The following is a 21582-nucleotide window of genomic DNA, read 5'->3' on the forward strand; positions in this document are numbered from 1 at the left end:
GAGATTCCTCACCTTGGCAATTCTCCTAGATATGAAACTGTATTCCGAATCCAAACAATACTTACGACATGAAGCCACACATAGGTGTCACCCCTTTGTGACAGTGTGCTGGGATTTCAGCCCCTAAAATGACATGGATTTAAACTATGCTGCTCTGTGGCAGATGCACCATGATTGTTAGAACTAGGGGTCTCTAGTTGGCAGAGGTAGGTACCACTGTCCAAATAGGCCCCCTTGCTTCTAGTCAGGGTAAGGAGGAAACACTCTTTAGATAACCCCCTTGGTAGCTTGGAACAAGCAGTCAGGCTCATCGAAGGCAATGTGTAAAGTATTTGTACCAACACTCACAGTAACACAGTGAAAACACGACTCCACAACAGTTTAGAAAAATAAAGGTATCTTTAATCTAAACTACACAAGACCAAAACAACAAAAATCCAACATACACACACAGTTCCAGAATATGGTTTCAAAAGAGTTCTTAAGGTTGCGTTAGAATTGTTCACAGTTGCGTCACGTTTTAACCAACAGTACCTTTAAATGCGACAAAGTTCCACGTGAAAAGCTGTGGCGATGAAAAGCAAGCGATGCGTCATTCCTGAGACCGGGGATGCGCACCGCAAGCGAGCGATGCGATAGACTTTGCAGAAAGTTCTTCAAATCTTGGTTTCCAGCTTCCCAACACAGGTACAACTTTATTTATTTATTTATTTGATTTCTTGTATCGTGCAGGACTCGACCCCGTAAGGGGTATCTCCGCGCTTTGTTCGCCGTGAATAACAGACTTCAGTGCTTCTGCGGGAAAGCTATAGAGGGATTATATTTCTTGAAACAGAAGTGTTTTTAAGGTTTTCCTAAAAGAGAGGTGGTTGGTGATTTGTCTGAGACTGATGGGAAGTTTGTTCCACAGAGTCGGTCCTATAAGTGATAGGGCACGACCTCCTTGTCTGGTCTTCTTAATTAATGGAGTTTCCAGTAGAAGTTGGTTGCTTGATCGTAGAAGACGATCCGGTTTGTATAAATGAAATTTTTGAGCAAGATATTTGGGGCCATCTCCAAAGAGGCATTTGTGCACTGTACAACAAATTTTAAATGTAATACGTTGCCGTATTGGTAGCCAATGGAGCTCCCTCAGGAGGGGTGTAGACGGAGTTCTTATGGGGTCATTAAGAATTAATCTAGCCGCCGTGTTTTGGACCACCTGCAATCGGTTCAATGCATCCTCATTAGCTGATATTAAAAGGCCGTTGCAGTAATCTAACCGGCTTATCACCAAGGCCTGTTCTAGGGTCTTTCTGTGGATGTCAGGTAGAAGAGGGAAGACTCACCTCAACAGACCAATTGTGCGAAAGCATGCTCCTGTAATAATATTTGCATGCTCCTTTAGGGTTAGATTCTGGTCGAGCTTCACTACCAGGTTTTTGACTGACGGCTTTGGGCAGGGTACAGGTCCTAGATCTAAGGGCCACCAGTCGGGAGACCAGAGTATACTGGCTTCCCCAAAAAGCATTACCTCGGTCTTCCCGACATTGCACTGGAGGCAGTTGGAAGCCATCCAGTTGGACACTACTCTCATGCCCTCGGCAAAATTGTTCTTAACGTCAGAGGTAAGAGAGTGGAAAGGGAAGAGGAGTTGGGTGTCATCGGCGTATGACACCGGTGTGAACCCATACTCTCTCACAACCTCAGCGAGGGGGGCCACGTACACATTAAATAATGTGGGGCTTAGGCATGAGCCCTGTGGCACCCCCTAAGTGAGCAGCCTAGAGGTGGAGCGATAGGGGCCCAAGCTGACAGATTGTGAGCGGCCGGAGAGGAAGCTCTCTAGCCAGGACAGTCCCACACCTCCAATACCCATCTTCTGCAAATGGCCAAGAAGAATGTCATGAGACACAGTATCAAAGGCGGCAGACAGGTCTAACAGCACCAGAATCATCGACCCTCCTCTATCCTGTGACATCTTGATGTTATCGGTCACGGAGAGGAGTGCAGATCCGGTGCTGTAGTTGGGCCTGAACCCAGATTGTGTAGGGTCCAGACCCCCTGTCGCCTCTATGAAACTGGAAACATGGATGTTTACATGCTTTTCGGCCAGTTTGCTCAGGAAAGGCAGCAAGGAGATGGGACGGAGGTTGGAAAGTTCTGTCCATGGCAGTGCCGAGTTTTTCCGTATGGGATTCACAACTGCCTCCTTCCATTGTTGAGGAAGTTGCCCCTCTTTAAAGGAGAAGTTCAGAATCTTATGAATCATTGGACAAAGTGTCTTGCTCAGTGTGGCAGTCCGTTTTGCTGGGATCAGATCTAGGGGAGAACCCGTTTTCATATTATTTATTAGTGACAAAATATCACTATGGCTAGCTTCAGGAAAAGCAAGTAGGGTGTCCCCTTGTGTCTCAAAGTGGATTATACTGGGGGCCTCAGTGTCCTTAGGGCATTTAGCTGAAGTAATTTTCTTGTAAATGGTTTCAGTTTTGTCCTAAAAAAATAGGGAGATATTATTACACAGAAAATTCATCTGGACTTTCACATGCCAATGGTTTTGTAAAGGTCTGCAAGATTTTATACAGCTCTCTAGTAGAGTTGCCAGCTTCAGCTAATTGTGATGTAAGACTATTCTTTCTTGCTTTCTTGATGTTTTTATAATAGATGGACATGGCCTTTAGGTAGTTTGCCTTACTATCGCTGGTGTGAGTTGTTCTCCAGAGTATTTCTAATTTCCTACACCCTTATTTTTCTAATTTTAGCGATTCGGTATACCATATCTCTCTCTCTTGACCACCGGGGGATGTTTAGTTATTTTTTGTGGGGCCAGAAGGTTAATTGTATCCAGGAGGGCGGCATTAAGTTTGGACAGAGCTGACTCCGCATCATCTGAGTCTAGTATTACTGGCTCTTTCCAGACTTTCTCGTATACATCCGAAGTAATCTTATGCCAAGGTCTTCGCTTGATAGTCAGGGCAATAGGAGGTTTATTAGGTTTATCCAAGCCCATGAAAGAAAATTCTAACATGCTATGGTCTGACCAGTTTACAAGTTTAGGGGGGTGGCAATGTAACATAGAAAAGTTAGCGAAAATTATATCCAGAGTATGCCCACCTCTGTGAGTGGGTCCACTATTCTGTAAGTTAAGACCTAAGAGGGCAAGATCGGCCAATAGAGTCTTTGTTTCAGAGTGTTCCAGGATATCTGCATGAAAATTAAAGTCTCCAAATAAGATGAAGTTCTCTCTGGCTTTCATGTGTTGTGCTAGCAGTTCTCTTAAGGACAGAGTAAAGCCAGCATTGGGTCCAGGGGGGCGGTACACCAGGGCACCTTTCCAGTGTTCCTTAGGTCCTATCTTGATTTTAAAAATCATAACTTCCATTGAGGATTGACTGATCGGCTCTATTACAGATATTTTAAGATTTTCTTTATGTATAATGGCGATTCCACCACCAATTTTATCAGGACGGTCCTGTCTTAAGATTTTATATCCCATCGGGATCCCCAGAGTGATAGACGGGGTGGTGTGTGGCTTTAACCATGTTTCCGTTAGGATGCAAATCTCTGGTGTGAGACTATTGATAAGGTCCCATATCTCGGAGTGGTGTTTCGGCAATGATCGAACATTGAGGAGAAAGCTTTTCCAGCCTTTGGCCACTGGTATGTATTCCGTAATGTACCCGGCGATAATAGTTGTTGGTGTTGCCTGAAACCTACATGTAGCACAGGAGAAGGGCTCCTCGGTACATGGCCAATAATCGCGGACACAACTCTGAACTCCCTGAGGTTGTAGATCTAATAATGTTTGAGTGGTGTACCTGATCCGGGAGCCTTTTGGATGTTCCATATTGAAAAGGGCAGAGTAAGTGGCCCCTAGCCCTGTACAGTCGCAGACGGGCGCAGACGGCCACTCTTTGGCTACTCTTCGGCGTAGCTTCGGTCCCGCTGTGCGCTCCCGCTGCGCGTACGGAAGGAAGCGAGGGCTAAATAGCCCCGAGCAACTCAACCGCTAGAGCGCTAACCGCTAAGCGGTGGCCAACAGGAAGTGGTGTCCTCCCACCCTTTCTGAATCAGGGCACTGGAGGAAGCGCAAGATAGCGACCTGCAATGAGGCTGGTAACACAATATAAGCGTTCAGCTAGTGTGTGCGAGTGTATGCAGTCAATTAGGTTTCAAATACATGATTTAAACTTCCAGAGGCACCACACATGGGCCAAGCACTCCAGGAAGGACAGAACTTTCTCCACAGAGTTCGGTCTGATGCGTCCCGCAAATGAAGGATGCAATGGCTCTGGCAGCGGCAACAGGCGCTGCGACGATCTCGGCCTTAGTAGAGGCGGGAATTTCATCGCACTAACGGGGATGCGCCCCGCAAGTGAGCGATGCGATAGACTTTGCAGAACATTCTTTAAATCTTGGTTTCCAGCTTCCCAACACAGGTACAACTTCCAGAGGCACCACACATGGGCCAAGCACTCCAGGAAGGACAAAACTCTCTCAGCAGAGTTCGGAGAAGCTGGGGTTGAAGTCCTTTTCTTCCTGGGACTTCTTAACAGGGAGCCAGCTCTTCTTCAGGCCCTTGGAGATTCCTTCAAGTAAGGCGACACAGCACAAAGCAAAGTCTAATGTACAATACGGTTTTACGTCAAATAGAGGTACCATTGACCAATGTTTGAATCTGCATCTTTTAGTTAGCAAGTATACGGTGGCCAAGGAGGGTAACCTATATATGGGCTTCATGGACCTATCCTCGGCGTTTGACCTAGTTAATAGGTCAAAGCTTTAAATGGGTCTCCTTGATTCAGGTTTTGATCCTCCCTTGGTACACTTCTTGGCAAACTTACACACGAATCTCTCCGCAAAAATTAGAGTCAACACTGAGGGGCGATGTACTAGGCCATTTAGATCTGAAAGAGGGGTAAGACAGGGGTGCATTTTGGCACCCCTGTTGTTTAACCTCTACATAAACGCCCTTGAGACTGAGTTGGGGGAGGTTTCCCCGGACATCCCGCGCTTGGGGGAACAGGTTATACCAGTTCTCCTATACGCGGATGACGCGGTACTCATGGCTCGCCGGGGTGGGCCTTCAGAAATTGTTGAATGCCTTTGGTACAAATACAAACAAGTGGTTAGGACCTAGGGGAGATTTAAAGACCTAGCTCCAATATGTTCCCTACAGACTAATAACAACAAATTATACTGGAGGGTCTAAAAGAGAGAAGTACGCAAAATGTATACAAAAGGGGGAAACTGAAGGCAACCTAGATATGTGTGTATCTGGCTCAGGTCATCCCCACAGTGGTCAGGAGAGGATGCCCATCAGTCACCACACAGAACCGCCCTTCATCATTTGGGTTTCCCACAAGACCACCATCAAGGTAGCCCTATAACTTTCACGGACGGGGGTCCAGATGGTAGAAGGAACTCCACCGCCGATCAGTTGGGTCACAGAGAGGTCTCGCTACTCAAATTGTGAGGAACATATATTGAAAAAAGGGGGTGACTGATGTTGCAGTGCTCAAAAAGTGTAAAGACATTTTTTTTTAGTGAATCTAAAATAGGATAAGGGGGTACTAATAACTTTATTCTGGTGTTACCCACTATTCCAAAGTTAAAAAGTAGTCAGTAACAGCCACTATATTATGAGCTGCCTGGATGTTTTATATGGTCGACATGTTTCAGCAATTAGAGACTGGCTGTAATTCACTACCAGAGCATGTCACCTGCACTAGTACATGCTCTACCTTTCACATACGCTGCACCCTGCCCAAGGGGGTACCTTGGACCTTCCATACGGTTGACCAATGTGCACAGAAAGGGTAGGGTTAGGCCCGGTCAGTGGAGACACTGACCAGGAGGACATGGCAGTTCACAGACTGCACACAGGCACTGCGGTGGCAGGCCTGAGACATCATTTTAGGGCTACTCATGTGGGTGGCACAATCAGTCCTGCAGGCCCACGAGTAGCATTTGTATCACCAGCCCTGGCACACTTAGTGTGCTTTACTAAGGACTTCGTGGTGAGACAAATATGCCAATCATGGATAACCAATTACCATCATAATTTACACAGGGAGCACTTGCACTTTGACACTGATCAGCAGGGACAAAGTGCCCAAAGCATCTACACCAGCAAAAACGAATTCCAGCACATCGTCAAAAATACAGGAGGTAGAGGCCAAAAAGACAGGGGAAACCACACCAAAGATGCCAGGTCGAACACTGATGCATCCAAAGCCCATCAGTGAGGAGAAGCTAAACTCTTGCTTAGCACAAGAAATGGGGCCAGTCCTGATCCAAGTCCGTTTTTGTCAGTGGGTATTACTGATGCCAACTGACCCTGGTTAGATTTTCCTGCTATGCCTCCTTTGCCGCAGGCCCCATCAGTAATTTCTCTGTTGACACCAGTACCCGCTGCATCTCTGACTCTAATATTGTTTTCAGAACAAGCTTCAACTATAGGATGCCAAACATCAGTTTGAGGAAACCTCACTTTTTTTTGGCTTTCCTCTGAGGCAGTAATTCAGGAGGATGGAAGCCTTAGTTGGTTCTTATTCGGATGCATTTCAAATCCTTGAGCATGTTCTCCATAATGAAGATGATGATGATGAGATGACTGAGCGCTTGCTCTCACCTTATTATACTAATGCTAGTTTTTAATTCAATCTCCAGAATGAAAATGGATACTTCACCAGAAACTGACTTGAATTTGCCCTTAGGGCCCCCTACAGAATACAGTACTAATTTTGTAGTCTTCATTCAAAGATCTACAGAGGTGTGAGATGTGCAGCTCATTGCAGTGGAGGAAAAGACCAACCTCCTGACTGACATTGTACTGCCCATTCCTTCAATATAACACTTGCTGCCATTTAACAACACCTTGACTGTCTCCTCATAGAGGCCTGCTTTAAGTGGTGTTCAACTCCACCAGCGAGTAGATGTAGTGCAAGATAAAACAGACCCTTATCATATGATCCAACATTCCTGACCTGCATCCCACTCCTGACAGCCTTATAGTACAATCTTCTATGAGCAAAATCAATCTTAACTCATTTGCTACTGCTTTACCAAATCAAAAAGAATATATATGATGGGGGGCGTGGCCAAGATGTCGGCCTGATCGGATGTGCCTTTGTGTGGCTTCCCGGCCCTGATCCCCTTAGCACGGCGCCATAATCTAAGATACCCCCAAAAACCCTGCAATCACCCTGCTCCACTGAGGGGTGCTCCTCACGACACCCCCGTAGCTGAATATCGGAGCGGCTGAGGCCCCCGCAGTCCCGCTGCAGCGCACACGGACGAGGCTGGGAGCCTGGCATCATGGCGGCGCACGGAGGAGCTTCTCCGATGGGCTTCAAGAAGGTGGAGAACGCAGCGGGCTCCCGACGTGCTTGAGACGGAGGGGGAGACCGTTGCCCGGACCCAGGAGGGGGCCCCTTCGCGGATGCCGGGAGATCCCTGCAGCTACAGCAGACCGGTGAGGCGAGCCCCCGTAACTCTACCCCCCGGCTTCAGGCCTAAGCGGCGTTCCGCTGGATCTCCCCTGGCAGGCGAGCACCCGACGGAGTCTGCCACACTCCCCCCTGCCAGCTACCTGCGAGACGTGCCCTGGCCGGCTCTCCCTCCGGGAGCCGGGTGCTACCCAGAACCCTCGCCTGAGAGGTGCGACGGTGCCTGAGGGGGCGGCCTGCTGACGCCGGCTCCAGCTCCACGCAGCACTCGAGCCCCCGGCGCGGGGCCTGGCCTAGCGGTGCCGGATCTCTCGGCACCGCGCAACAGCTCTGCACCTTCACCCGTGCCTGGGACCTTACTCCACCTGGGATCACCGCCCTGGGCCATCGACGGCTGCTGCTGGGGTCCTTGCGCTGGTGCGGGGCCTATGCCTGGGGACAGGCCCTGAGGTACCTGGGAGGCCCGCCCGACGACGCTGATACCCGAGCCCCGCCGCAGAGAAGCTGGTGCCTGCCGCCCCCCCCCACCTACACCTCCCGGCCGTCCCCCCTGAGATTGGCTGGGGGCCCGGCGGGTGACGCTCGAGGTTCGGCGGGCCTGTTGCTGGACCCCTGGATTGAGGCCGCTCTCGCACACTCGGGGGAGATCGCCGACTCCGGGGCTTAAGGAGCCTACAGCACGGACGCCACCCCACTGACAGACCCTCCTTCGCCGCGGGCGCTGAACTGAGGGACGAGCCTGCCCTCACTACCCGCGACAGCCCACGCGTCTCTCCAGCCGTCTCTGCCCTGGGATTGCCACGGGCTCCCGGCACGGACACTCCCCCCGGCCTAGACACGCTGCCTGCGGTGCGCCCTGGCCCTGCTGCTACGAGGCTCCATCCAGCCCGGATATCTTCTCTGCAACCACACTGGCAACCTCGCCCGACCACACGGCTCTCTGCTGCTTGCACCCCGATTTCCCCCGGACCGCGTTTGCGGCCTCTGGGCTTGCCTGCCATGGCTCACTCCAGCCGTAAAGGGAATCGGAATATTGTAGACTTACTGCAAAAAACTGCACCGAAAGCGGAGAAAACCCAAACGGCTGCCTCCCCGAAGCCTCAGGCAAGCCCTCAGACTCAAGAGGATGACACCACCCCCATCACCAAGTCCTTTCTGGCCTCCCTCTTCAACACCTTGAGGGAGGACTTCCAAACCCTAAAACAAGAACTCGTGGGGGAGCAACGTGAGCTGCGCCGGGACCTGGACGGTTTGGGTGAGCGGGTGGCTTCGGTGGAGGAAGCGGACAGCGCGCGCAGCATGGAGGTGGAGAGACTGCAGCAGGAGATCCTTCGGCTTCAGGACCAACAAGTGGACCTGCAATCTCACTCAGAGGATCTCGAAAACCGCTCCAGGCGGAACAACATCAGGATCCGCGGATTCCCTCTGAAGGCCGAACAGCCTAATCTGGTTGAATACTTACAGGAACTGTTTAGGGACATATTGGGTGAATCCCAGGACTTCATGATAAGAATCGATAGGGCACACAGAGTGGGCGTGGCGCGCCGGGCCCCCAACCCCCCGCCGGACATATTGGCCTTCCTCCCGGATTTCCCCGTCAAAGAACGCATCCTACGAGAGGCCCGGGGTAAACAACCTATCCAATTCCGTGGAGTGCCCGTGGCCCTCTTCCAAGACCTTTCCTCCATCACGCTACAGAAGCGCAAATCCTCCCGGATAGCCACCAATTTCTTAAGAGACAATGGGGTACCCTACTCCTGGGGTCATCCGTTCCGCCTGATCTTTAAATGGAAGGGTTCGCTTCATCAACTCCGATCGCTTCGAGACACCTGCGCCCTCCTGAACATTGAAATGCCGGAGGGATCCGGATCCAGGAGTACATCCCCACACAGATCGCAGGACGACCCGCCCCGGCAACCACAGACCGGCTGGCAGATGGTGCGCCGGCGGCGCTCCCCGAGGGCTGTCTCGAGGCCGGATCCTGCCACGGTCGCCCAGGAACGAGAGGCGGCAGTGCAGGAGGTGGCAGACAACACAGCGACGGATCAGTAAGACACTGTGACTTTGGGGGTTTTCTTTAACATTGCACTATCCTGGGGTGTCGGGTCGGGGAGCTGCCTACTCGGCCGCTGCCATGGTACCCCTACCTATGACTTTCTACGGACCTGTGTTTCACACGTTTAGGCCCGAGACTTTAACTAGTTAAAAGTTTGGGGACTGTTATTTGGATGATTCTGGGGAGTGGGAGGGGGGCGGAATGGGGATTGAGGACGCCCAACCTGTTGGGGTTAGGGAGGCTTCTGGGGGAAGAGGGGTACGGGGGATAAGGGGGAGGGAAGGAGTTGTGGGAGGGACGCGGGGCACGTGGGTGGGGACCAGTATGCCGGGGAATCTACAAAATGTTCGCACGCTAACCATGTCTTTTTCATATGCTGCTGCATCATGTGCTGTCTCACTTGCCCATTCTCACCCCTTACCAGGATGACAGACACACTTAAGGTACTGTCCCTCAATGTCAAGGGCCTCAACAACCCGATTAAGCGGAGGGCGATTATCTCCTATTTGGAGGGCTCGGAGGCTGACATCTGCTTGCTGCAGGAAACTCACCTCCTGCCCAAAGACTGGCATAGGATGCGCTCCCGAGCCTTTCCCCAGCAATTCTTTTCATCTCTCCCGTCCAAGAAAGCAGGAGTTGCCATTCTAGTGTCCCGACGCTTCCGGGGTAGGGTGGGTGCTAAGTCCGGGGAGGTGAAGGGACGCCTCCTGACACACGCATTTCATGTGGGAGACACCATGTTCACGATAGGTTCCATCTACGCTCCCAACACGGGCCAAGAGACATTCCTCAAAGCTGCACTTTCCGAAGCTCTGCAATCTCCTCATTCACAGCTGCTCATAGGGGGGCACCTCAATCTCGTTATGGACACGCACATGGACAGATCAGGACACCGCTATGGTGATACCGGCGCGCTTTCAGATACAGGCAAACTGTGGTTGCAAGAAAGAGACATAATGGATCTCTGGAGGACGGTGCACCCCAACACAACACGCTACACCTACTACTCCCACGTTCACCACACATACTCGCGTCTGGATCATATCTTGGGCCCCTCGGGAATGATTCCCCACATTGCCGACATTTCCGTTGTCCCAGCTGCCCTCTCTGACCATGACGCGGTGGAGCTGACGCTAAGGGTACCCAGGTCCCCACGCACTCCTGGCGCCTGGAGACTCTGGAGCTGTGCTAGAGCAACTCCGTAAATGCATCTCGGATTATCTTGTTACTAACGACTCCCCAGCGGTCTCGATTTCCTCTCTTTGGGGTGCCCTGAAAGCTGTGGTTAGGGGGGAACTGATAGCAATCGCTGCCGCCGACACCAAGATCCGCAAGGAAAAAAGAACTGACCTCACTGCGCGGGTGGCTGAATTGGAGAGGGCTCACGGCCGTACGTGCGCTCCGAGAATCTGGCGCCAGCTGAAAGCCGCTAGGGCGCAACTGGCCAGTCTCGACACTGACAGAGCGGAATTCGCTGCTCTTCGTCTCCGTCACACTTACTACGTAGGGGGCAATCGCACCGGACGCCTCCTAGCAAGCGCCTTAAAAGCTAAGACTCAACGCTCGAAGATAACCGAGCTGCGGGACGATTCCGGTAATACTATTGCGGACGATCCGCAGGTAGCGTCCGCCTTTCGCTCCTTCTACGCCTTCCTGTATGGCGCGGATAGAGTATCCCCCGATGCGGTTAACGAGTATTTGTTGTCGGCCAATATCACGCCTCTTTGTCCGTCGAGTTCGGAGGCCCTGGATGCCTCCATTCGCCCGGACGAAGTCCTCGCCGCCATTTCGCGTCTCCGCCCGCTTAAGTCGCCGGGCCCTGATGGGTTTTCATCCGGCTTTTATAAAGCTTTTGGCCACACTCTTGCTCCCATACTTGCGAGATTGTTTAATTCCTTTGAAGGCCCAAGCTCCATACCACCGGACATGCTAGCGGCTGATATAGTGGTCCTACCCAAGCCGGGTAAACCCCCGACACACTGTTCCGCGTTTCGCCCTATCTCTTTACTCAACCTAGATTTGAAACTGTTCACGGGGGTGCTGGCGGCCCGTTTGGGGCCCTGCCTTCCGGGAATCCTGGAACCAGACCAATCGGGCTTTGTCCCGAATCGCCAGTGTAGTGATAACACCAAGCGTCTGATGCACCTCGTGGATAAGGCCCACTTCCAGGACTCGGAGTCGGTGTTGCTGGCCATTGACGCGGAGAAGGCGTTTGACCGCGTCGACTGGACCTACCTGCAGGCAGTCCTGCGGCGCTATCGTCTGGGCGACCGATTCCGAGCTTGGATCGCCAGTTGTTACCACCGCCCTGTGGCTCGAGTCAGACTGGGTTGTCTCAAATCAGATCCCTTCGAGATACAACGAGGAACCCGCCAGGGGTGCCCTCTCTCGCCCCTTCTATTCGCACTTTATGTGGAACCCCTGGCGCAGAAAATCCGAGACAACCCCCGCATCAGTGGCGTCTCCTTTGGCCACGAATCCCATGTGGTGGGACTTTATGCTGACAACATTATAGCCGCACTGGACCGACCGTCCACCTCCGTACCGGCTTTCCTGGAGGAACTGGACGACTTTGGAGCGGTCTCCGGCTTCAAGGTCAACCGAGGAAAATCCCTGATCCTGCCCATCCTAATGCCCTGATGCCTGATTTCGGCTGCGATCTGCAGGTCTCCACGCAACTTCCGTACTTGGGCATCACTCTTACCTCATCCACGGAGTCGACGGTCACCCTTAATTACACCACGCTGTCCTCCCAGATCCGAGCCGACCTCGCACGTTGGTCGAAACAACCTCTCTCTCTACTAGGCCGCGTAGCGTAAGTGAAAATGTCAGTTTTACCTAAAATACTGTATGTTTTTCAGACCCTTCCGGTCATGCCGCTACCGGGGGTGATCACCGCCCTCCAACATGCTATTCACCAGTTTATCTGGAAACAGCAACGCGCACGGCTGAACAAACAAGTGGCATATAGACGTGTCGACGAGGGAGGTCTCGGAATCCCTAACCTCCTACGATATTTCTGGGCCTCACAGCTTCGATACTTAGTGGAATGGTACAGACCCGAATCCGAAAAGAGATGGTTGTTCCAGGACAGGGCAATGGCCCAGACCTCACTGTGGAAGATCCCATTCCTTCCTCGCCAACATAGACCGCGATATCTCTCCCGCTCCCCTATCACGCGCACTGTCATGAAGGTCTGGGACTCGGTGGCGGTCAAGCGGGGACTGACAACCTTCCCTTCCCCACTTACTCCACTTTTTGATAACCCTGAGTTCCCGCCGGGAAATGACCCCATGCCTTTCCGCAATGGCGCTCCACAGACTGTCGCTCGGCCGGCCACCTCTTTGATGTGAAGGGGTTCCTCCCTCTCGCCGACGTCACGCAGGGTTATGGCATCACCAAACCTCATATGTACCAATATTTCCAACTCCGCCACTGGCTTTTGGACCCGGAGCGTGTCCCCCTGGTCGGCCGGCGGATGACACCGTTCGAACGCTGGCTCATTTCAAAGGATTCGGACAAACACCTCATATCAGAGCTCTACAAGATGCTATCCCCCGAAGCAAATTCAGCTACAACGGCAGGGCGGAGGCGCTGGGAGTCGGAACTCGGGAGGGTACTCTCACCCAAGGAATGGGAACTGATATACTACAGAGCAGCACACACCACTCGCAACACTAATGCCAGGGAATCTGCGGTAAAGCTAGCTATCTACTGGCATCTTACCCCAGTGCGACTACATCAGGGCAACCCTCTCCGAAGCGCGCTGTGTTGGAGGGGCTGTGGTGAGAAGGGGACTCTGACCCACCTTCTGTGGGACTGTAGCATGTTGCAGGGATACTGGAAAGCAGTTTTAGACGACATAGACTCTACATTCGCAACCGAAGTCCCACGCTTCCCAGCATACACTCTCCTAGGTCTGCCCAACGCGCTCACGTTTCCCTTGCGCTCACCTCGTGGCAAACAGATGGGCATCGCCATGCAAGCAGCGTCACAACACATCCTGTCGCTGTGGGGTTCCACCACACTACCTACCCACACTGGCTGGCTACACAAACTGTGGTTCACACTAGGGATGGAACGCATCCAGGCCACGCTTACTCATTCTGCTGACACATTCCAGAAGACCTGGCAGCCGCTCCTGTCCCTCTTGTCCAGGGAATTTCACGAAATTACTTGCCCGAAATATCTTCGCATCTTGCGACTCACGCACCAATCTCGAGACCCAACGTGATCTTGCACGTCCTGCGGCACGCACTTCTGTAAGTGCCACCACAGCAGCTCTAGACTACAGGCATACTGGTCGGGGAGGAGGGAGGGAAGGGGCAGTGGGATTTGGGAGGGAGGCGGGTGTTTTTCATTGTTCTGTTTGTTTCTTACTCTTGACAACCTACTTTCTTGGGCTATGGGCGCTGCACCTCCGCTTGGGCATGATTTACGTGCTTATCTACTGACCCGCAGAGAAGACATGTCTGTCTGTCTCGATCGCCATATCTGCCTGATGACCGTATACTGCATTGTGTTGCCCATTCCTTGTGTTCTTAAAAACTCAATAAAAACATTTGAAATTAAGAATATATATGATGGATAAGAGGGTCTTTTCATAAGCTAGCACTTTAATCCCTGAATGATATTGGTCTCCTTGGTCGCTAAACGCCAGGCCCTTGGGATCTGGGAAGTGAGGCTTAATCCATTTAGTGTGAAGATTTATGTAATTTCTTCACTCAGACAGTAACAGATGGCCCTGAAATGGCTAAATATATTTTACAGTTTGGCCTGGATTTCAGATTCTGTCGACTGATCTATGGGCACTAGTGTTGAAAGCAGATGGCACACTTAGATGCTTACCTTCGGTTTTTCTGGGTATTTCCAAGCCTCACTCATGGACACACCTTTTGATGGGGCTGGATTGTTTAACAAAAGGGGATTCTGCTCTACTGGTTTGAGGACAGCAGAGACTTGGCTTGTTTCTTTTGGTTGCTTTCCTCCACTTGCCCATTCCATCAGCAATATTGGATATTTTGTGGGTCGTTGAGGGGCCTTTTCAATCGCCAACAGCAGTTCTCACATTTTTGTGGCCCTGGGAGTAGGGGATAAAGTTATTAAAACTAGCATCTGTACTCCTCCTCCTGATTGCCTGGCCCCACTGCTGCCTAGTCTCAATTTTTCCTCGTTCAGCCCTTTGTGTCCAGCAGGGGGTCGAATACACTGCTGCTTCCTCAACTGGCACTCCATCACGTCAGACCAATGGGTTCTTCAAAATTGTCTAGCATAGTTGTACCCATCCCTTTTCAAGCACCTCCTCATGTTTCTCCATTTTTTCTTAGCCGTCAGCAGATCATGCTTCTTTTAATTTCATATTTTCAAGTAAGTGATTGTTACTTGGCAAGAGAAGAATCAAACTCAAACCCAAGGCAGAGGGAAGCCTGGGTTGCTGTTCAAGGTACATCCTGGTTCCCAAGAAGGGAATGGCCTGGGAATAATTTTAGCTCTCAGAATATTGGCCTTTATCCTCAAAAAGAAAAGTTCCTCAAGAAGAAGTTCAAAATGATGATACTCACTCAGGTTCTGTTGACCTTAGACCCAGAGGACACTGCTTTCGTGTGCTGGTCCTGCAGTCCCACAGTAAGTTTCTCCACCTTAATGGGATTGGACCACTTCCAATACACTGTACTGCCCTTCAGCATGACAGAAGCATCGCAGATTTTTATGAAGGTCATGTAAGTAGTCCCTACCCATCTCTGCCAGTTGGGGATCCACATATTTCTGTATCTTTATGACTGGCTGTTAAAGGTAAGTTTCAGTCTCAGTTAACCTTCAGGAAGTGGTGTTATTAATTATCTGCTCTGAAATTTTTCATCAAAAGCCCAAGTCCTATCTTCTACCATCTGATAAGCTTCCCTTAATGGGAGCCGTTCTGGACACAGTCTTCCTGAAGGCTTTTCATCACCGCGTAGAGTCTGGGACATTTGGGCTTTGATACTGATGTTGCAAGTGAAAGCTACTGTCCCAGCCTTGATGGTTGTTAGGCTACTCACATCCTCATATTGCATCTTCTAGCACCTTCACCATTCTGGCGCCTCTGAGGTTCGTTGGCCTAAGCAGGCCCTTCAGTCTTTGTATGCAGTAGGGTGATCATTAGGAATGCTTCACAAACCCCGGATTGACATCTTTGAAGAGAAAGCCCAGAAACGTCATTCTTTTTTCGACGATTCTAAATGGCTCCTTTAACCAACAGTGAGCAAACTTCTTGGTCAAGGATGGAGGCACGATGAGCGGACGTTTGAAAACAAGAGGGGCGGAGATTGGAATGAGAGGGTGTAGCCATTCTTGGTCAAGGATGGAGGCACGATGAGCGGACGTTTGGAGAACAAGAGGGGCGGAGATTGGAATGGGAGGGTGTAGCCATAATGAATGACCTGCAGAACCCATCAGCTGGATGTAACTGCAAGTCATTTGGATAGAAACAACTTATCCTGCCCCCTACCATGCATGGAGATTGAGTAGAACTAGCTGAGAGGTTTTGATGTGCCCGTAGAAGTAGTAGATATTGTCTTGCCTGTTCCCCCAAACCAATTTTCTCTGGTTCCTCTATGAAGTTTCTGACCTAGTGTGTGGACCGTCGGGCAGATACTCTTACGACCAAGTTGTCTGATGTACTGTTTATTTTATTGCTAACCTGGTAAGCTTTTGCTATGTGCACCATAAAGGTTTATTTATCGATCTATTGTTTTTTTTCCTGACCAACCTTCGTTGTTTAAGTTACTTGTTGTAATACTTTCCTGAATGGATTCACATGTTTCCTCCTGCACCCTTTATAATGCCACAGTAGACCCCACGTTCTTTATATGCACAGTGTCGTCCTCTTATCCTGCTAGCCATCAAGGCAGTTTTCCTCATTGCCACTGTAAGTGCAACTGTGTATACGCCATTTTTCTCTCACACACTGATGCATCTTTGTGCCAAAAGTGTTTTTTCCCTTCCATGTAGGAAGTCTATGTTTCTCCCTACTTTGCTTCTCTCTGCCACATCCTTCTAAGTAGGAGAAGAGGCTTCATCAGATAGATCCTACGAAGGTCCTTAGCTTTTAAGTCCAAGGTACTAAGGATTACATGGTGGAGAACAAGCTTTTTGTTGGATTTGCTATTGTTAAAAAAAGAATGGCAGTTCAGAAAACTACTTTGTTCAGATGGATTATCCTGTCCAATACAGAGCCTTCTGAAGGCCTTTGGGTTCATTCCACTAGTGGCATTGGCGAGGAATGTTCCGGTATTGGACGGCTGCTGCCTGGGCGTCAGTCCACACCTTCAACAAGAATGACTGTCTCGTTCTCAAGTCCATAGAGAGGGCTATATCACAAACTTTGTTTTAAAGGACTTCCAGGTGCAAAGTCTGCACTAAGATCCTCCATTGTTGCGAGGTATCTATTTAAAAGGTGCGGAATCTGATTAAGTGTCCATCAGAATGACAAGTTACATATAGTTACCAATGTTCTTTCTGGTGGACACTCTAACTTCAGATTCCTCACTGGCACCCATCCCCCATTATGTGGAGTGGACCTTGGGGCTTCTAAAAAGAACTTGAGACAGGACAGGCATGCTGTCATGTATGCTGTCGGTCACAGTTGACCCTTATCTGAGGGTGAGGAAGTGAAAAAAATTAAAACTGACATCTGTATGCAGGGATGATGCCTATAAAGGACTCTTTGCCGTCAGTAAGCTGGCAATGTTGCCACCTATTGGCACGCTGAACAATTGCTGAAAAAGTTCAGCATGCAATCTGCCCCCCAGGGGGAATTCAAATGTGGAGGAATATGCGGTTAGAGTATCCACCAGAAAGAGTTTTACCAAAAGTAAGAAACTTGTTTTTCTGAAGACACTGTGTCAAGCATTCTGCACTGTAAAGTTTCCCCCTAGTGGGTCTCTAGAGCGCTCGTTCAGCTGTTAATGGTATTCCAGTCTCCTATACACAGTTCTGCCTCTGATCAAACAGGCCCTGAAGAAAGTCAGGCAGGGCCCGAGCACAGGTAATCCTGGTGGTCCCTATTAGGCAAGGAGGTCTGGTACACCAAACTGCTTAACCTCAGCATCTACCCTACTCTTCGGTTTTCTCTTTGGGCATATCTGCTATTACATGACAAAGAACTACATCTTGCCTGCTACAATCTACTCCCCCATGTGTGGAGATTGAGTGAAAGCAGCTTAGCAGTTTTTATTTTGTGTCTGAAGTGGTGGATGTTCTTTTTTTGCTGCGGAATTTCCACAAAGTCAATCTACTCAGGCAATTTGTTCAAGTTAGTCGAATGGTGCAAAGAGAAGCAGTTTCTTTTACAAGCTGTGTTTTCGGATCTCTTTTTTGTTTGTGTTTTCTTTGACCTTACATGTCCATGCTGTGGGTACTGTTGAAGATTGCATGTGGCAACAGTCAGTCTTTCTTTCCTAATGATTTCTCTTTATTCATATCATTAGTTGTTATGTGGTATTCACACGTGTTCCTCACTGCCCTCTTCACTATGCCTGAGTGGGACTTAATTTAGTCCTCACTTTCCTTATAAATGCTCTTTTTGGGCCTCTAGGTAGTTGTAGTTCTAATCGCAATCACTTATGCATGTTGATTCAGTGAGCTACAGGCATTGTTTTTCCGACTTCCATACGCTACCATTTTCACTGGCAAGATGATTCTACGGTCTAAGGCATCCTTTCTTCTGAAAGCGACATCACCCTTCCACATGGGGCCATCCATTATGCTCTCTAGGTTCTCCTCTCTGCCCTTAGGAGAAGAGGCTACACCTCTAGAATCTACAGTGGACCCTTTGTTTCTACATTGATTGAGCAGTACCAGGTAGGTCATCAGCTCTTCATTGAATTACTTGGTGCAAACAAGGGAAAGTCATTTTAAAGGCTGTCCTTATCGTGGTGGAATATCCATACTTTGACCAGGCAGTACTCTATTAATTCTTAGGTCAGCAGGGGAGGGTCTTTTTGCTTCCTAGTTCCTACGGGAGTTCCTGGAGTCCAATCTGCTCCTTACACCCACCACCTTAGGCGGGGCATACTTTTTCTATCGATTCTCATAATGGGGCATATGCAGTTAGAAGTAACCATTGGAAGAAAAAGTTGCTTACCTTTGGTAACACCTTTCTGGTGTTTACTCCATCTAGCTGCAGATTCCTACCGCTCACCCTTACCCTATGGTGTGGACTTTTGGAAGTTACTACGTTAGTTTGACATAGGTCAGTGTTGTTAATCTTTCAGTCACCCTCTGCATCTGAGGATGCGGAAAGCATTAATGAATAAACTGACATCAGCTCGCCGGGTGATGCCTGTATGTGGGCTCCATGTCATTATGTACAGAGGTGGTGTAAAATTGCAAAGGAGGTTGATTGCAATATTGCAAGCGTTTCTGGATCCAGTTTGGCACCTGGGGCAGGGCCGGACTGGGAACCAAAACCGGCCCTGGCAAAGTGCTCGGCCGCCCCCCCTGGGGGTGCGACCGAGCTCTTTACCGGGGCCGGTTTTCGGCCGATTTTGTTACAGGGCCGATTTTGCAGCTATGCTGCATAAACGGCCCTGAAACAAAAACGGCCCCCAGGGGCCCAAAACCGGCCCCACCCTTGCGGCGCACCGGGGGATTGCCCGGTGCCCGCAACGGTCAGTCCGGGCCTGACCTGGGGAAATCCACAAGCCGAGGAATCTGCAAGTAGATAAGATTTTCTACCATAGAGAAGGGTGCTAAAGATAACTACCTAATTCTTTTTACTAAATGTTTCAAAGGGACCTCAATTAGGGCAGGAGGGTTGGATAGTGCCCACACCGACACATCACAAGACATAGTTGGATTATCTTGGTTGATGGGTAGAATGTAGTATACTCGTTGACGTGCTTGAAAAGCCATTAGACTCTTGGTAGCATTGCAACACAATGCGAATTAGGTGTAGTGAGGGAATGTAATTTTTGATGCACAATGGTCCCAAGCAAGGGCGGTGGAGTAGTTTGCTAATTGTTCTCAAGAGAATAGTGGCTTGACATTGGTTTGATTGAATATGCAACTTCTCTGTTCCAAAGTCATTACGCACACTGGGTTTTTTTATCCAGAAATTAGCTAGATAGTCTGCCTTTTGTTGGATCACAATATACCTTGTTTAGTAGCCTGTCTTTGTTTAAGCCCCACATATTGCCTGCTCTTATTTAGGCTTCCCAGCATAGAACCTGGTTGGGTTCCATAGTCTGCTAATAGGTAGGTCTCCTACAGCCTACTCTTGCCCTTGGCTGGGCCTCTCATAGCCTGCACTTGACTGTGCCAGACACCCTCATCCTGCCCTGTGCTAGTCACCCTCACTCTGGTCTTGGGGAAATAACCTAAGCCTTCACTTTGTCAGGTTCCCTCAATCTGCCCTTTGCTTACTGGCTGTCAGACACACTTGGCTTTGAACCCGTCACTGACATTTGATTGTGTATATTTCTTTAGTCCTCCTTTATGCCTTCTTAGATTACTGTTTTTAACTATTACAATTTCCCCTCTGCCACGTGGCATAGGGGAAATATTAATAGTTAAACACAGTAATCTAGCAAGGCCTAAAGGAGGACTACAGAAATATACACAATCCAATGTACTATTCTGTATAACTTCCAATGTAGAAAGTTAGTGTACTCTTGTCTCGCCCCAGTAACTTTGACTCCTTTCACTCTACAAGTCGTATTTTGTACTTGTTTCATGCTTCTTACAAAACCTTTCAATCGCTGTGCGCCTTTAGCCTGTTTTGCAGCTACTTGCCTTTTCAAGAACTAAAAATGTATATTGAAACCGTGCCTTTTTGTATGAAGTGACTCAAAAAAATGTTTGTCTTGCATATGCCCCATACACCTACAGATTTAATGCACTTGTACAGCGTTTCGAAGCCCCTGATTCAAGGAACCGCTGGGACAGTCCTATATTCACTGTGCAGAAAGATGACACACTGCCATTTGAAGCCATTTGTGATGCCATTTTCCACAGGAAAGCCCCTCCTCCAAACCAGTCAACACAAACAGTACGTGGATCGAACACTTTAAATTTACAATTGTAGATTAATTGTAGATGCAAACATTTCTAATATTTTATATTTTATGCAGCAACCGCTTTCATCCGCTAATTTCTTGCACGAGCTGGACAAAATTACGCGAGATGTTGTGACAGTGAGTATTTACTTACTATTTAACTTATTTAAAGGACTAAGCTAAATCTACTTCAATGGATTGTTTGCGCAAATAACTTTTCAAAGAAAAGGTGGTCTACATGTTGTTGATAATGAAGTTCTAGATAATGACGCTCACTCACACCATGCATTTAGATGGATAAGCTTTCCAGAGCAGTACCATTTTCTTATATGGCAGAAAGGCAGTTTGTGTCCCTTTTCCCTCAAGGACCTACTATTTCAATTGGCCAGTTCCATTTAAATGGCCCCTCTCAAACAATGTGAGGAGCTCTGGTGCGTAGTAGAAGATACTGCACTTTAAGGTTATGACTGCTCCTGGATGTTGCTCTTCTGGTATCCCCTTTTCTTAGTTTATGCCGGGTTCCAAGCCTCAGTGCCTTTGCTTGGAATTAGTCAAAACACATCTATAAATGGCATTCTAGTGCTAAGTTCTAGGTGGAGAATCCTGTATTTTTCCCTGCTTCAGTGGTAGGAACAAGGGCACCTTTCGTACTAATTCTTAAAATCATTTCCAGTGTGCGTTGGAAGATTTGAATTGCACTTCAATATCTCTGTATGTTTATTTAATACCAGTACAGTTTACAACGATCGTTGATTACAATTACCGCAGATCTATACAAATGCCTCTGTTAGTAGAAATTCAAACAAATGCTGTTCTTCCTGTGCTTCCGTTGTTAAGAGCAAAGACGTCGCTGTAGTTTTTAGCAAGATCTCCTATTCGGATTAGCCACTGTCACTGTCTCCTATTTGAAAACTACATTAAAGCAGTTTGCAGCAATTTATAACCTATGTGTGAATACTTGAATTGGACATCTTTGTCACCAAAAAATAATAGGTTATATGTACTAAAAAGATTCAGATAAAGAGTTGTTTACCACACTTGTGCAACGACTAAACTC

At 49.1% G+C, this 21582-nt stretch overlaps 1 protein-coding gene across 1 annotated transcript in view; it reads left to right on the forward strand.

Annotated features, from left to right (window-relative positions):
- The window catches only part of KTI12 (KTI12 chromatin associated homolog), a 568623-nt gene that overhangs the window by 481392 nt on the left and 65649 nt on the right, over positions 1-21582 (forward strand). The window contains exons 6-7 of the mRNA XM_078684944.1: positions 20359-20518; positions 20601-20663. Coding sequence (XP_078541070.1) covers positions 20359-20518; positions 20601-20663 — 223 coding nt within the window. The remainder of the gene's footprint in view (positions 1-20358; positions 20519-20600; positions 20664-21582) is intronic.

This window comes from Lissotriton helveticus, chromosome 3_2 (genome assembly GCF_964261635.1).
Source record: "Lissotriton helveticus chromosome 3_2, aLisHel1.1, whole genome shotgun sequence".
Lineage (NCBI taxonomy): Eukaryota > Metazoa > Chordata > Amphibia > Caudata > Salamandridae > Lissotriton > Lissotriton helveticus.